The sequence below is a fragment of the Chiloscyllium plagiosum genome, unplaced genomic scaffold (assembly GCF_037043375.1).
Source record: "Chiloscyllium plagiosum isolate Xiang-an unplaced genomic scaffold, Cpla_swu_hap1 HiC_scaffold_10, whole genome shotgun sequence".
Classification (NCBI taxonomy): domain Eukaryota; kingdom Metazoa; phylum Chordata; class Chondrichthyes; order Orectolobiformes; family Hemiscylliidae; genus Chiloscyllium; species Chiloscyllium plagiosum.
The window spans coordinates 93,078,995-93,097,085 of NW_028270148.1; the positions used below are offsets into that span (position 1 = coordinate 93,078,995).

The window sequence follows — 18,091 nt, forward strand, 5'->3', positions numbered from 1 at the left end:
ATTTTTTTCCCCCTTAAAATAGAGAACAAGGATTGTTCTTCCTCCGATGTACATACAGTGGGGACACCAGGAATTTTCAAATTCTGCTCGTCGCAGATAAAATGAATATGTCCATGTCCCATAACTTTAAAAAAATTAAACAAAAAATGTTGGGTAAAATTGTTCCCTATTGCCTTCTCCATGGCAACACCTCAACCACAGTGGATTTGCCAACATATCAAAACCCCTTCCCGGCGGTTTTGATACTTCCCTATTTTGTGATGATACTATGGCTTTAAGAGGTGTATTTTGTCCTTTTTAAAAAGAGATATTTTAAGGTAGAGGCATGGAGCTGTCTATTGAAAGCCAATAAAGCAAACAGCTTGTGAGGCCTTTTTTTTTTTTTAAACCTGGAACAATAGGAGCAGCCTAAATGGGTGTGGAGAAAGTGAGGACTGCAGATGCTGGCGATCAGAGCTGAAAAATGTGTTGCTGGAAAAGCGCAGCAGGTCAGGCAGCATCAAAGGAGCAGGAGAATCGATGTTTCGGGCATACGCTTAAGAAGGGCTTATGCCAGAAACGGTCGATTCTCCTCCTCGTTTGATGCTGCCTGACCTGCTGCGTTTTTCCAGCAACACATCTTTCAGCCTAAATGGGTATAGCAAGCTCCCTCAGGAGCAGTACTTTTAGTTTATCAGTAATTTTTGCTGGGGTCTTGAAGCTGGGTGGAAGCTGCAGTACATCGCTCCCTCTGAGTTTTCTCTGGATGTTTTCCTCCTGGACTGGAGAATATCTTGTGAGACAATCTATTTTTCTGAACTTACCTTTGTCAAAGGATGAGATGTTACCATATTGGAGTAGTTACTGTTTGGCAGTTAAGTAATCTATTATTCTCTTAAGTTTTTCAATAGAGGCAAGTTATTCAGATTCCTCCTTTCTTTTGATGTATTTGAACTATAGTGTATGAATAAAATGTATTTTTCTTCAAATCCAGTAGCTTAATCAATCAAATTGCATCCGGAATGCAACACCTTACACTTAATGGACCAGGCCAGACCCCCAAAATATTTTAAGAAGGTAGCCTTCTTATTTCAAAAGCAGATGTGAAGTGGGTATTCAAGGTGTGATGTAACTGGTCAAACCACTCAGTTTTAAGCAGAACAGAATTTATTTAAACACTACAGTTGAAACACAAACAAAATAAAGAGGAATTTAGAATAACTTAACTATTGGAAAGCCTAGGCAAAAGTGAGGACTGCAGATGCTGGAGATTAGAGTCAAGATTAGAGTGGTGTTGAAGCTGGTTATCATCCCTGATGAAGGGCTTTTGCCCAAAATGTCGATTTTCCTGCTCCTTGGATACTGCCTGACCTACTGTGCTTTTCCAACACCACTCTATTGTATTGGAAAACTTAATTGACCCGATACAGTGACTATTTCTAATTAACTATTCCAATACGGTAACATCCCATAAACACATCCTTTGGCAAAAAGGTAAATTCAAGCACCTCCTTCAGAGAGAGATTTCACAGAAAGTCAAAGGAATCCTTTACTTAAGTTTGCCACTCTTGGACTCCAACATCTTGTGACTGCTCCAGCTAACAACCAACTAGAAAAACTGAATTAGGAGAATGGCCACACCCTTTCCATTGTTAAACTAGACTCTTCGGTACCTCTGCCTTTACGACCTCTCTTCAAAACAAAAAAAAAGGACAAAATAATTCTCAATGTGTCAGTATTATCACAATTTACCTTTAAAATAAGAAAAAGTTAGGATCTGGACTATCTTTGTATTATATGGAGGGGTTTAGTCTGATCCATAACAATTTGAAATTTGATACTCTTGGACTTTGCCTGATGAATGTAACATGAAAAGCTTCAACAGTACAAATTTTCAAAGACTATAAATAATGAGTATTTTATTTTTGATAAGCACCAGAATTGGCACATGCAATGCTGATCAGCCAGAACACTGCAACTGACTGGGTTATGTTTAAAAGAGTCACACTTCCAATCCAGTATTGTTTTCGTCTTTTATGGCACTAGTTGCTGCATGGTTAAGTTTAAAAACCATTGAGGAATGCTAGTGAATGCATTCCTTTGAATACTAGTGAACGCTGGGTGAATGGATCAGGTGGGTAAGTGGACAAGATGGTAGGTGGTAGTGGTTCTAGTGTTTCACTGTCATGGGCATAAGTGGGTTTGATTAGTTGAATAATCGGATTGATGGCTAGGGAGGGAGTCAGTGCAGGGGTAGTTGGGCGGTTGCCGGTGAAGTTGCAAAGGTAGTAAGATGGTCAGTGGGTTACTAGATGGTCAGGGTTAGTTAGGTTGGGTTGCATGATTGAGGGGGACATGGCTGTAGGGTAGATCGGTGACAAGGGAGTCGAATAATTAAGTACTCAAGTTAACTCAAGGTTAGCCAGTCAGGTCAGGGCTGATCAGTTGTGTAGTTACCTAGATGTAGACTAGGTTTTAATTTGTCCAACACTTCCTTGTAACTTCCCAGGTATATACTATGGAACTGCTTAAAATCTCCAATGCTAGCTCAGAGCTGGAGACCTCCACAATGGAACCCGAGAACAGAGGAACTGAGTACCATAAATTTAAGTTCCCACATGAGTGCACGTCAGGACTTCTGTATGGTCCTAACATGCATCTTCAATCATACCTCTGATGATCCAAAGACCTGATCTGCCCAACGATTTTTTAAGTTCAAAGATTCAAGGCACATATGGAGCAAAGGCATTAGTTGAGGTAGAGATCAGTCATAATCTAACTAAATGTAGGCAGGCAGGAGGCTGGAAGAACACAGCAAGCCAGGCAGCATTAGGTGGTGCAGAAGTTGACGTTCCAGGACGGGGGTGGGGGGAGTTACAGATAAAGGAGGCGGGAGCAGGGTGATGAAGAGGAGATAGCTGAAGACAAGTAGAGGGTACGACTTGGCTGGGAGGGCTGTAGGGTGCCCAGGCGGAAGATAAGGAACAACACCTTATCTTTTGTCTGGGCACCCTATTGCCTGGAGGACTCAACATTGAGTTCTCCAATTTCAATTAACCTCCCTTCACAGTCCCTCTCCCTCCCTTCCACTGCTCCTTGCCACCAAACAGATTCATTCCCCCACCGACTAATCAGCATACCCTCTACCTGTCAAGACCGCTATGCTATTCATTTGATCATGGGCTTTAAATTCACTTTCCCAACGGTTCCCACACATCTCAAGACACCAAAATGTCTGCCTGTTTCAGCCTTAAAAATATTCAATAAAGTCATATTCATAACCCTTCTGTGGTAGAAAATTTCAAGGCTTGTAACCTTTGAGTTAAGAAATTTCTACTTAGCTCTGAATGATCATACCTTTATCATAAGACTTGCCTTGGTTCGATTCCCTAGCTATTGCAAGTAACCCCTCAGTGTTGACCTTTTCAATGCCTTCAGAATCTCACATCGTTTTAATGAATTCACCTTCTTTTCCTCCAAATTGCGGAAAATATGGCTCCATTTACTTTGTTTCTCATCATAACATAACCCTCTCATTTTAGGCAATGGAAAACTGAAGAAAGCAAGGTAAAGTGAGGAACAGCATGCAAAATTGTCCAAAAATATTTCTTACGTCCAAATGTTTCTGGTTGATTTCATAGATTATTTGCAGGTGTCTCGGCAGAAGACTTTCAAACATCTGAACTGGCCAGCGTTCTAGAGCCTCAGGTAGCACTGTGTGGTTGGTATAAGCACAGGTCCGTTTTGTTATATCCCAAGCCTTTTAAGAAACAATGCCAAGAAAAAAAAACACAGCACAAGATTCACTTGAGACACAATAACAGTACGAGAGTAATTTGTGACACAATATGTGACAAATACAAATGTTTTGGTGATTCAGGTAACTGTAGTTCTACGGTTCCCAAAGTTGACCACCACTAGGCTTTTTAAATCATTATAAAATCATTATATCCTGATGAAGGGCTTTTGCCCGAAACGTCGATTTTGCCTGTCCTCGGATGCTGCCTGAATTGCTGTGCTCTTCCAGCACCACTGATCCAGAATTTTTAAATCATTATGTCTAGGCCTGTTGTGGTCTAATTGATAATGATTGCTTGCTATGATTAGTCAAACAACCAGGATGGTAGAAGGCAAACCAATTGGACTATATGGGCTTTGGTCTTTGTTCACATTCAATGGTCTCATTTTAAATGGTACTTTAGGCAATCATTTAAATAGACCCCCGAACCAAGTAATCCAACTAAAAGTGAGTATTAATCGCATCTCAGAATTAGTTGGAAGCCATTAGCAGTTGATCACAAATGACAATGTGATACTGCCTCTGCAGTTAAGTTGCATTATTTTAGAATCATTAATCGGGGTGTGTGCCTTACTTGTGTTAAGCAGCTGGTTTGAGGCCAGTGAAACCCACTTGGTTAACTAATGTTCTTTAGAGAAGGAAACTTGCTGTTCCTACCTACAGCAATGTGACTGACTTTTAACTGTCCACTCAAACAGCCTAGCAAGTCACTCAGTTGTACTAAACCATCACTCAACATGGACAGCAGCAGTTTAACATGAAAGATCACCATTTTTCAGGATAACAAGAAATGAACTATAAATGGCAACCTGTTCTGTAATCCTTGGGCCTGCAGAATGAACAAAAATTTGGAGAGAAATTTTGTAGATTAAAGACAGCCAACACTCAAACATGGGTTTAAATCTAAAATGTTTTCCTGATACATAGTACTGGATTGTTTTGTTTCCTCCTGTCTCAATTCAAATTGTTCCTGATGGACAATATGATACTGTGCTTCCTCAGTGTGCTGTTGACCTTTGCCCTCCTTGAACAAAAATAGATAAAACTGTTTGAAATTGTTATTTATGGCAGTTAAATTTTCAATTTCAGATTAATTTAAGCCTTCTGCTTTGAATGGCTGTTTTAAATTATTCAGTCTAAGCATGTCGGCAGACTGGCAAGGCCAGTATTTTCTGGTCACTCTTAGTGGACTTGATGAAGCTTTATAGTTTGGAATGGCTTGCTAGGGCACTTCAAAGGTCGTACCACATCGGTATGGATTTGGAATTACACGTAGTAGACCAGGTAGAATGCAGGTTTCATTCCACAAAGAACACTTATGACCTAACTGTGCTATACTGACCAAATACCAGCTGCTTAAGGCAAAGGCATAACAGAGTAAACCTCCCTGCTGTGGATGCAGGCAAAGCAGAAGGGCATCTGCCATAACAGACTGTGCAAAAGATATCCGGTGATAGACCAGGGCAGTCAGACTCGGTCCGAGAAGAAACCATTCACTTATATAAACTAAGTTTTGCTTTTAAGATTCCTATATAAATATAAAAGATCCTATGGAATGAACAGTCAACATTTCAAATCTGAATTAATCCTAGGAGTCATTATCTCGATGACGAAACTGGCTTTGGTTATCTGGTCTAATATATCTTTATGTGGCTCAGTGCCCTCTTTCAAATTTTGACAGATAATATTCATGTCAAGAATCTTTTGAGTGTTGTACCATATTAAAGGAATTTATTTGAAAATGATAAATGGAATTGACTGGTCAAACCCATACCTTTTCCCAATCAAGCTTCTCGACATCTACTAGAATTCTCATCAGTTCAGGAATGGCAAGGGCAGGGTGGGTGTCATTGAGCTGAATGGCAACCTGTGAACAAAGGAACATCAACCTTAATACATCAAAAAGATTATCAGGCTTACTGAAAAATTGGGAAGAGTACAGAGACTGAGTAACAGCAACACATAGGTCATTAAAGCAACTTTCCAAGCTTGACTCCAGTTCTGTTCATAAACTGGACAACAGGGTAAGAGTATTCATTCTTGCGTTCGTAAGTTGAAAGCTTTATTTCCTCCACTTGTATGCAGGGAATTTTGTTATTAATCTGTGGCACAGTGGTAGGTAGCACTTGCCCCTCAGAGTCTAGAGGCTATGGTTTCAAGATCTAAATCAGAGACATGAGAATCACCTGTGCTCACACACACTGAATTAGGAAGTGTAGTGATCAATTTTGCCAAGACGAATGAGGAGAGGGGATTCAAAAAAGGTACAACTCCAGCGGGGGTGCAGAAGTAGAAGGACCTATGGATATATGTGCACCAACTATTGAAGGTGTTCAGACAGATTCAGAAAGTTGTTAATAAAATATACAAGATCCTGGGCTTTATATGTATAAACAGTAAAGTATAGGAGTTGGGGAGTCATGTTGAGGTTGTACAGGACATTGGTGAGGCCTCTTCTGGAATACTGTGTCCAGTTCTAATTGTCCTGTTATGGATAGGATATTATTAAACTAGAAAGGGTTCAGAAAAGACTTACTTGGATGATGCCAGGTATGAAAGCTTTAACTTACGAAGAAAGGCTGGATAGGTTGGGAGTCTTCTTTTCCACTGGAGTGCAGGTGCTTGAGACGTGACTTTAGAGGTTTATAAAATCACCAGGGATATAGATAGGGTCAATGTATTTGTCTTTTCCCTAGGATGGGGATTTCAAAACTAGAGGGCATATTTTTAAGATGAGAGGAGACAGATTTAAATAGAAAAGGGAGGCCAATTTTTTTTAAAACACAGAGGGTGGTTTGTGTGTAGAATGACCCTCCTGAGGAAGTGTTGGATGAGGGTAGCTACAACATTTAAAAAAAAGACACTTTGCTAAGTACATGAATAGGAAAGGAGTGGCGGGATGGGGACCAAGAACAGGCAATTGGGACTAGTTAAGTTTGAGATTATGATCGGCATAAACTGGTTGGACCAAAGGGTCTGTTTCCGTGCTATGTAAGGAAATTAGGATAAACACAAACATTAGCTCAGCCTCCCAGCTTCAGGAAGAATGTGAAGGCATTAAAGATTCACGAGAATGGTTCCATGGATAGAGACTGTCAGTCACATGGTTAAATTGAAGCTGGAACAGTTTTCCTTGGAGGAAAGATTAAAAGGAGAGTTGACAGAAATACCAAAAATCACAAGATGTCTGGACAAAGTAGATACAAGGAGAAAGTGAGGACTGCAGATGCTGGAGATCAGAGTTGAGAGTGTGGTGCTGGAAAAGCACAGCAAGTAAGGCAGCATCAGGAATCCCGATGAAGGGCTCATGCCCAAAACGTCGATTCTCCTGCTCCTCAGATGCTGCCCGACCTGCTGTGCTTTTCCAGCACCACACTCTTGACAAAGTGGATATAAGCAAAAGAAACTAGAAGTATTGAGAACCAGAGGGTACCAAGTTAGGATGATAAGCAAAAGTAGTTTTGATGAGACTAAGAACAATTTTTCCATGTGGGGAATGTTTAGGATATGGAACGCTTTGCTGGTGTGTGTTGGCGATAGATTAAATCATAGCTTTCTAAAGAAAATCAGATAAGTCTCTGAAGAGAGCAAATGTGGAGGGCTGCAAGGAAAAGGTAGAGGAGTTAAGCTCAGTTGTTCTTGCAGCACACACAAAATAAGTTGAATGATCTCCTTCTGGACTGTAAGTATTCGGTGATTCAATGATTCTATACTCTTGCTGCCAAATGCAGATGCATTTCTCAGAACTTTCAGTAATTTAATCTGCTGTTTCTGCTTGGCACAGCAAACTGCCCCATTAGCATTCTGAATTCATTGATTACGGTTTTGAAACAATTGCTTATTTAGGCAATCAGTTTGTCATGCTGAGTCATCACTACACCAGTGCAGCATTTTTTTTTCCCCATATCAGACATAAAATCTGATCCACTGACTGAGATGTTGTAAAACAAGACACAATGAAAGAAACAGGCACCGATGAGAGAGAGAGAAAAGGGAGAAAGACTAGAAATAGAAAAACAAGTCGATTATACAGTCCCTTGAGTCTGTTCCACAATTCAAACCAGATCCTGGCTGTTCTCCTACCTGCAGGTCATTTTCCCCAATATGAATGGATAGCTTTTCATCGCTAGAAATTTATCAGCCTATCAACCTACAAAACAGATAGCCTGAGGCTTTAAGCCATAATAGCACTGTTAGCCATTTAGACCCTTAAGTCCAACTCCCCAGCTACACAAGTTCACTTCCTCAAGGACCTAACCAATTTTATTTTGAACACACTGACTACTGCTGCTGCACAATATTCTTATATAGTGTGTTCCAGGTCCTTACTATTTACTGCATAAAAATTAACTTGCTCACATTTCTTGTCCAAAACCTGAAATCAGACAAGGAAACAGATTTTCTACTTCTTGTAAACCTCTCAATCTTGTGATGCCCTATTGAACCTCCCCTCAAAACCCTTTGCTCTTTCTCCAATCTAACTTCGTAACAAAATCCCTCATCCCTGGAATCATTCTAGTAAATCTCCAAGGCCCTCACATCCTTCCTATAGTACACTGACTCGAACTGAGTCATAATACTCTAGCTTTGCCTCATCAAAGCTTTATAAAGGGTTCAGTATAACTACCCTGTTTTTGCACTTGCCAAGTTGATAACCTTGAAGAGAAAAGTCACAATTTGTTTTACAAACAATACGTTATTTAAATTTTAAATTGGTCTTTGTCAGACTAAAACATTACCACTGCCAATCAAAAAGATGGAAGTTGCCTACAATGTTTGGAAAGTTCCAGTCAGCAGTTAACAAGTGAAATCTCATATCCCTACAATGTACGAAGCTTACAGTCAACAAACCTAAAAAGAACAGTCAACGAAAGGACTCCCATTCCTGATTAAGGGCTTTTGCCCGAATCATCGATTTTCCTGGTCCTCAGATGCTGCCTGACCTGCTGTGCTTTTCCAGCACCTCTCTAATTTAGAAAGGACTCCCCAGCAGAGTCTACTAATCAAGAGCTATCAAAACTCATTAAGCTTGAAAACTGACTCAATAGCTAACCATCTATCTTATAGAAGGAAGATGATTTTGACTAGGTTTCCCCATTAACTAAAGTGGCTCATGCAGGAAACTTATTGCATGACCAAAACTCCTCTGGTCTTTGAAAAGCTCTAATTAAATGTTCCTTAAGTCAATCCAGTCTCTAGTAAGAATCAATCTGCTGTTAACATTGAGTCAATATAAAGAGAACGCAATGTGTAACACCATAACCAGACTTCAGGCTTAACTAAGCCTGTCTCAATCCAAGTAAACCTCCTTGAAATGCAGTTGTGAAAGACATTTTGTATTTAACTGAAAAGTGGACCATACTGCTGCATCTTACTCAACTTCGAAGGGAATTCTGAAGCTTCTACCTTGGAAAATAAACCCATCTCAATCTGAGCTCTCATGGAAAAGAACCTCCTTCATTGGATTTCCAAAGAATTCCTCTACTGTTCACCTTATTGGAAATACCTAGCTGATAGGTGAAAGATCTCATTGAAGATTACTCATTACCTGTTAGTCTTTGGTTAGATTTTACTCTGGCTTGATTCACTCATCTTTTTTAAAGTAATCTTCTTCCAATTTGGAAATTTTACTTGCTGTTCTTAATTATGAATTTCTACCTTCCAATAAGTACATGATTCCTCTTACTCAAATGCTCCCCCATTGGTCCATCGGATTCACCTCAATCCTCAACAACAGATCCAGCAATGTCTCCTTCCTATTTGGATTATACTCCAATTAAATTCTGCTAAGTAATCATCCTTGGGCAACTCACCTTGTCTGGGAAAGTTTCAAATGAAGTGCGGACTGGATCCCGACAACCAAACTTTGAAGATTTGAAGCGACGGATTATGTCCTGGAGCGAGGCGGCTACCACAAAATATTCTTGCTTTAAACGGAGCTCTTTACCTTCAAAGAACTAAATTGTTGATTGTTTAAAAGAGTCATAACTTTGTCACAAAATCAATAAAAACATAAGGCAAATGCACCTCAACAAATATTTAGTCTTACCATATCGCATGGACCCAACCATTGTGGGTGTGAGTTGCTTAAAGGGTGTGAGTGACACTGCAGCAGCTTCACATTTTACTTGGTAATCATTTCAGAAAGGAAATGACCTTGGGTCTATCTAACCCCTTTACCTAGGCAATTCCTTTGGCGAATTTCTAGTAAGCTTGAATCTCACTCACTCACAAGAAAATATCCAGCTACTTCTTGATACTTTTTGTTCCATCTCAGATAGTAGCAATTTGTTCCAAACACTTAACACACAATACCCTTTTGGTTAAGACTAAATTTCCTCCTGCATTTTGTTGTTCCTAGTTTATAAATATGCCCCCAATTCTGAAATTATGTACACAACAGAAAAGCTCACTTGACTCCAAGCCTTTCAAAATATTAAACTTTTCTGACATTCACTCTCAGAATTTTCTTTACACAAAAAGAGGATTCTTCCCTGTGAGATTCAAATCCTAAAATTGCTTCAAGCTCACTTCTACTTATCCCGTCTTTTGAGTTCAGGATTTTAAAACCAGAATTCAAGCTCTAACTCTCTCCACATCACCAATTCAGATACATGGTTATAAGTCCAATAATACACTACTGTGATCCATGATAACAGACCTGAGGTCACATCCATTTTAACTACTTACCTCAAGTGCCAAAGCCAAACTTTCCAACATGGCCACCACCAGAGAAGATCAGCATGTGCTCTTTTTACACAAGGAGTGGCCATTACTAAATGTCCACTCAGTTACTTAGAATTAAATAAAGTGCAAGGCAAACACATTATTCATCCTAACTATTCTATGTTTTGGTCTATGCACAACATGATATCCCTTCGGCTCTCCTTCAGTTAACCCTACCAGCATATTCTCCTATTCCTTCCTCTTTAAACATGCTTAGCTAGCTTCCCCTTAAATGCAATAGTGCTGCTCACCCCAACTACGAGGTGGTGGGAGGGATCCAACACTGAAATCCCAACTGCTGACAGCAGAATATCAAATAGACTAATTAATATGCCAGCTGAAAGTTGATTGCCCCCATGAACACCAAAGCTCATAACCCTCCTGCTGGTGCTTCCAAGCCACCTCCTGACTACACTCAGCTATCTCCAAAACTTAGCAGTTATCCTCGTTGAAGGACACAGAACATACAGGCAGCAACAGCCATTGTTCTCAATAGTACTGCCAGTATTGGAAAGCTGATGGCGTCTGATTAGCTGGCAGCTCCTAGGTGTGGGATTTCTATCATCGTTGGTATTGAATCACATATGAGTCCCAATATTGTCCAGTTAAGTTCCTGACTACACGTAAATAATGTCAGGCCTCCCAGACAGCATTGATAGCAGGTTCCAGCTCCCACTGGTTCACACTCAGTGTGGAAAACACCTGTTACAGGAAGCTAATTTTTCCCATTGTCTAGAGGAAATGAAGTTGGGGGTACAGTAAAGTTTGAAATGGAACTGTTACAAGAAGCAGCTTTATAAAAGGTTGTGGACGGTGTGCTTACATTGTCATTGGGGTACAGCACTCGAGATATATTCTCTGCCAGGTTTCGATCTAACACAGCCTGGATGTAGTCACCAACATTAACTATTAAAACAAAACACACAAGTTCATCATTTAAAATCAGTTGATCATAATTTCATTACAGAAAAAGCAAAACTCACAAATGCTACTACCTTATCTTCTGACTATGGCGATAATGGCCAAGGTATAAGCTCTCCTTCCTTGGAAGTGGAAAATTACGGATTCAGGTCCCATCGCAGAGACTGAAGCTGTTCATATATACTTCCAATTTACTACTGAGGAGTTGGAGGTGCTACTCTTCAGATGAGATGTTAAGCTATCATGCCAGCAACATTTTTATTTCCTTTTATCAGGTTATGGTACTAAAGCAACTCTTTCATTGCCTGTTGTAATTATACCAACAAAAATACTTTTGTAGAAAATTGCAATGAGGTAAAATTTCACATCAAAATACTAAATGAGAAAAATGAAATAATTTATATTTATAGGACACCTTTTAAAAAAAAGTGATAATTTTGACTTGCATTACCTCAGGGCTTCTCAAAGCACTTACAACTAATTTATTTTCACATCATCATTGCTGTGATATTGCGGACAAAGTGGCTGGGAATTTGCACACAGCCAGGTATTTAAGTCAACTAAAGTCAATGGGAATCGGGTGGCAGGATTAGGGAACAGCGGATGAATTAAGATATTAAGATTCCAGTCAAGTATAAAAAAAGAATCATATTAGATATAGACAACTGGGATCAAATGAATCTCAAACAACATAAAGAGTGTAGGGGTATTCTTAAGAGGGAATCGAGAAGCAAAGAGGGTATGTGAAATAGCCTTTGCAGGCAAGTTTAAGGATAATCCAAAGAGATTCTACAAGTACATTAAGAGCAAATGATTAATTAGAGTGAGTAGAGCATCTTAAAAGGACAACATGGTCATCTTTGTATTGAACCTCAGAAGATGAGAGAGATAGTAAATGAATATTTTGCATCAGTTTTTACGGTGGAGAAAGAAACTGAAGCTACAGAACTCAGTGAAATAAATTTTGATGGCTTGAAAACAGTTTACATTAGTCATAGATAGAATCCCTACAGTGTAGAAACAGACCATTAGGCCCAACAAGTCCACACCGACCCATTCCTCTACAGTATTACTCTACATTTACTCCAGACTAATGCACCTAACTGACATAACCCTGAGCATAACGGGCTATTTAGCATGGCCAATCCACCCAAACTTTACATCCTTGGATTGAGAGGAGGGAGCGCCAAAGTCTTAGAAAACAAAGATGGATAAATCTCGGAGATGCATCCTAGACTATTCCAGAAACTTAGGGAGAAAATTGTAGGATCCCTAGCTGAAATATCGATATCATCCGTAACCACTGGTGAAATGCTGGAGGATTGGAGGGTGGCCAGGGTGGTGCCTGTTGATATTAGGATGAAGCAGTGTACTGTACCTTTACGAGAGAGTGAAAGCTGGCAAGCACATGTCAGGCATAAAGTGAACTGGACAATTTGAAGATGTAACGTTTGGGCTGTAACTTAGATAATGAATTGTTTTCACAGCAGTTAGAATTTAACCAGTTTAAATTATGCCCCAAAATACTAAAACCCAATTGAATTTGAATTTTACTGTTTTGACAACATTGAACCAATGAAATGATCTGATGTTTTGGGGTATAAAAAGTAGGCATTTTGGATAGTTAGCCAGAGAAACAGCACCTTCTGCCATAGTCAGACAGACTGCCTGAAATCTCTCTCTCAAAAAAAAGATACCTTTTCATATGAAAAATCTGTGCAGCAGAAGACTAAAGATGACCCAAGGAGATCTACAAACAGAGGATTGACACTGCTGTCTGTTTTTTTTTGAAAATTGATTTAGTGTAAATTTAATAGGGGCTTTGTCAGATCAGTATATTGTTATAGTGTGGGAGGTAGATAACAAAATCTTTAAGACAGAGGAGGCTTGGTGTTGTAAACAGTTGTGGTTTAATGTTCACTTTTAAAGTTAAAGAATAAAATTGTTTTTTTTCTTTAAATAGTGGAATTGGGGTAGTTCTCGGTCACACATACTTTAACAAAGTATGAGGTGATGTGAGCTTTTCTGTATTTGGCTTAGTTAGCAGAAGGGTTTACCCCGTGTCATAACACTAAGAAAGGCTGCAAGGAGAAGCCTGGGAACTACAGTGCTGTGAGATAGACATCGGTGGTAGTTTGATTGTTGGAGGTGATTCAGAAAGATAGGATTTACATGCATCTGGGGAGGCAAGGAATTATTAGGGATAGTCAGCATGGTTTTCTGTGAGGGAAATCATAGCTTGCAAACTTGATTGACTTTGAGAAAATTAAAAAGATTGATGAGAGCAGAGCAGTTGATGTTGTTTACTTGGACTTCAGTAAAGCCTTTGATAAGATTTCACATGGTAGGTTAATTCGAAGTTAGATCACATGGGATTCAGGGTGAGCTTGCTAACTGAATATAAAATCAACTTGACAGTAGGAGACAGAGGGTTGTGATGGAGGGTTGTTTTGGACTGGTAGTATTCCACAGAGATTAATACTGGGTCCACTTTTCTTTATCATTTTATATAAATGATTTGGATGCGGATATAAGAGGCATGGTTAGCAAGTTTGCAGAGGTCACGAGAAGTGGTGGTATAGTGGACAGTGAAGATGGTTATCCAGGATTACAAAGAGATTGTGATCAATTGGGTCAATGGGCAGATAGGAGTTTAATTTGCATAAATCTAAGTATTGTATTTTGGTAAAATAAACAAAGGCAGGACTTATACAATGAATGGTAGGGGCCTGAGTAGTGTTGGAGAACAGAAACACCGAAGGGTGATAATTCTTTGAAATTGCATCGCAGATAGACGGGGTGGTCAAGGAAGCATTTAGCTCACTTGCCTTCATTGCTCAGACCTTTGAGCATAGGAGTTGGGACGTCATGAAGAGGTTTTACAGGATGTTGGTGAGGCTTCCTTTGGAATACTGTGTGCAGTTCTGGCCACCATTGTCATAGAAGGATATTATTAAACTGCAGAGGGTTCAGAAAAGATTTACCAGGTTGTTGCTGAGGATGGAGGGTTTGAGTTATAGGAAGAGGCTGGATAAACTGGCACTTTTTATACTGGAGTGTGGGCGGTTGACCTTAGAGAAGTTTATAAAATCAAGGTAAGGTGAATGGCAAAAGTCTTTTTCCTAAGGTGGGGGAGTTCAAAACTTACACAATTTTAAAGGTGAGAGAAGAAAAAAATTTACAAAGGGCATGAGAGACAACTTCTTAAACACAAAGCATGGTTAGTACATGCAGTGAATTGCCAGAGGAAGCTGTAGACAGGTACAGTTACAACATTTAAAACGGATTGGTTAAGTACATGAATAAGAAAGGCTTGGAGGGGTATGGGCCAAGGTGGGTCTAGTTTAGTTCGGAACATGGTCGGTGTGGACTAGGTGTTTCCATGCTGTACGACTCTATAACCGGCTGGAATCCTACAGAGGAGGAAGAAAGATAGCTGTGATTGTTCAAAATTATAGGAATTCCTCAGAATAGTGTCTAAGCATTTTCAGCTACTTCATCAAATGACCTGTCCTCCATAAAAGGTCAGAAGTGGAGATATCAGTTACCTTTTGCAACTGTTCAGGTACTGAAGTCTACATCAATAGCCAGCAAGATCAAGGCAACTTTCAGGTTGGAGTGATAAGTGGCAAGTAATATTTGTGCTCAAGTAGTGCCAAGCGATATCCACCTCCATATTCCCTTGACCTTCAACAATATCACTGTAATTGAATTCCCAGCTGTCAACGTGCTGTGGGTTATTATTTACCAGAAACTTAACCAGACAGCCATATAAATATTATGACAACAAGACCAGTTTAGAAGTTGGGAATTTAACTGAGTGACTCACCACCTGACTTCCCAATGCTTGTCCATCATCTTCAAAAGTAGATGCCAGGAACATGATAGATTTGGACCCTAACCATCAACTCAAAATATTCACTTCATTCATTCAGACCCAAAATGGCAGCAGTCTGTACCATTTACAAGATGCGCTGCAGCAACCCATGCAGGTTGCTTCCACAGTAATTTGCAAATCCGTGAACTCTACCATGTAGAAGGACAAGGGCACCAGACACCAGTGAACAACACCATCTGCAAGTTCCCCTCCAAGTCAGTATTCTAACAGGATCATAATGCTGATCCTTCATTTTCACTAAGTTATGTCTTGGAACTTCCCAACAGCACAGTGCACCTACACCTCTCATGCCCTTTTAAAATTTTTCTCCTCTCACCTATGATAGTTTAAAATGGCAGCTTGCTATAATCTCTCTCAAGGTCAGTTAAGGATGGCCATCACCTACATCCCATGAAAGAAATGATCCTGAAAACAAATATGACAATAACCACCTTGATCTTGGCATCTGTCCTGATTGCAGTGGAGAGATAAATATTGGGAAGGATGGCGAGGATCCTCCCAATCTTTTCTTTGATCAAACATTTCACTTCTTTCGATCAGTAACACTGTTTCAGCACTGCTGCTCCTGTTCCTGCCAGGTTGCAGGTCAGCTTCAGAGAACTGACAATGGCCACCCTCTCCCATGAAAATCTTAAGACAAAAGACAAGCTCTTAACAAGTTCCCTAACACCTTCAACAGGTCCAATGAGATGGAGGACCACTTTTTCCACTCACTCCATGCCCTCATTTCTGTCCTTGAGAAAGTCAGAGATGAAGGTAGCAGCCAGATACATAAGCCACTGATGCCTTTTTTTTAAAGGAATCATTCTGCCAACGTCCTGTCCCACTGCTGTGTTAGTGGCCCAGGCCTCATTACTACAAGTCCAGTTTTTCAACTGAAGTATTATCATACCAAACTAGGATGTAATACTTCAAAAGTTTGTGAGAAGATTTATAGCTCGGGTGCTCATTGCTGTGGTTCTGTTCGCCGAGCTGGAAGTTTTTGTTGCAAACGTTTCGGCCTCTGTCTAGGTGACATCCTCAGTGCTTGGGAGCCTCCTGTGAAGCGCTTCTGTGGTGTTTCCTCCAGCATTTATAGTGGCCTGTCCCTGCCGCTTCCGGTTGTCAGTTTCAGCTGTCCGCTGTAGTGGCCGGTATATTGGGTCCAGGTCGATGTGTTTATTGATGGAGTTTGTGGATGAGTGCCATGCTTCTAGGAATTCCCTGGCTGTTCTTTGTTTGGCTTGCCCTGTAATGGTAGTGTTGTCCCAGTCGAATTCATGTTGCTTGTCATCTGCGTGTGTGGCTACTAGGGATAGCTGGTCGTGTTGTTTCGTGGCTAGTTGATGTTCGTGGATGCGGATCGTTAGCTGTCTTCCTGTTTGTCCTATATAGTGTTTTGTGCAGTCCTTGCATGGGATTTTGTACACTACATTAGTTTTGCTAATGCTGGGTATCGGGTCCTTTGTTCTGGTGAGTTGTTGTCTGAGGGTGGCTGTTGGTTTGTGTGCTGTTATAAGTCCTAGTGGTCGCAGTTGTCTGGCTGTCAGTTCAGAGGTGTTCTTGATGTATGGTAGTGTGGCTAGTCCTTTGGGTTGCAGCATGTCCTCCTTCCGTTGTCTTTCCCTTAGGCATCTGTTGATGAAATTGCGAGGATATCCGTTTTTGGCGAATACCTTGTATAGGTGTTCCTCTTCCTCTTTTTGCAGTTCTGGTGTGTTGCAGTGTGTTGTGGCCCTTTTGAATAGTGTCTTGATGCACCTTAGTTTGTGTGTATTGGGGTGGTTGCTTTCATAGTTCAGGACTTGGTCTGTGTGTGTGGCTTTCCTGTGTACCTTTGTGGTGAATTCTCCGTTTGGTGTTCTCTGTACCCTCACGTCTAGGAATGGGAGTTGGTTGTCCTTTTCTTCCTCTCTCGTGAATCGGATTCCTGAGAGTGTGGAGTTGTTGATCTGGTGTGTTTTCTCTATTTCTGTGTTTTTAATGATTACAAAGGTGTCATCAACGTATCTGACCCAGAGTTTGGGTTGAATTTATGGTAAGACTGTTTGTTCTAATCTTTGCATTACTGCTTCTGCTAGGAGTCCCGAGATCGGTGAGCCCATGGGTGTTCCGTTGATTTGTTCGTATATCTGGTTGTTGAATGTGAAGTGTGTTGTGAGGCACAAGTCCAGTAGTTTAAGTATGCCGTCTTCGTTAATGGGTTCAACGTCCTGTTGTCTGTTATGTCTGTTCAGCAGGTTGGCTATTGTTTCTCTGGCTAGGGCTTTGTCAATAGAGGTGAACAGTGCCGTTACGTCGAATGAGACCATGGTGTCTTCCTTGTCTATGTGTATATTTCTGATGATGTCCAAGAATTCCTGTGTTGATTGTATAGAGTGTCTGGATCCACTGATCAGGTGTTTCAGTTTCTGCTGTAGTTCTTTAGCCAGTTTGTGTGATGGTATCCCTGGTAGTGATACTATGGGACACTGTTCACATGTTGTGAAATTTACTGCACCCTACCAAAGTTCAAGACGACAGTTTCAGAAATAAGAAATCAAATTATTTGTATAATTGCATCCAATAGAGGTTGTTATGAGATACATGCAAGGGAAGAGCTTTTGCAGCACATTGGTAGTGTCCCTACATATAGGTTAGAAGGCCCGAGTTCAAGTCCCATCTGTAGAAGGTGTGTTAAAATAGTCTGAACAGGTTCATTATAAAAAATACCAGTATATGAGGTACTAAAGAATTGTGCTGGGGTCACAAATGTGCTCCTAGCTGCTCTAGCTACAGTATTTTTGTAC

General features: G+C 40.3%; 1 protein-coding gene across 1 annotated transcript in view; it reads right to left on the minus strand.

Moving 5' to 3' along the window:
* The window catches only part of LOC122553015 (glycogen phosphorylase, brain form), a 99,533-nt gene that overhangs the window by 32,786 nt on the left and 48,656 nt on the right, over window positions 1-18,091 (minus strand). The window contains exons 7-10 of the mRNA XM_043696427.2: window positions 11,328-11,410; window positions 9,592-9,735; window positions 5,553-5,645; window positions 3,593-3,739 (exon numbers count right to left, since the gene is read on the minus strand). Of these exons, the coding sequence (XP_043552362.1) occupies window positions 3,593-3,739; window positions 5,553-5,645; window positions 9,592-9,735; window positions 11,328-11,410 (467 nt within the window). The remainder of the gene's footprint in view (window positions 1-3,592; window positions 3,740-5,552; window positions 5,646-9,591; window positions 9,736-11,327; window positions 11,411-18,091) is intronic.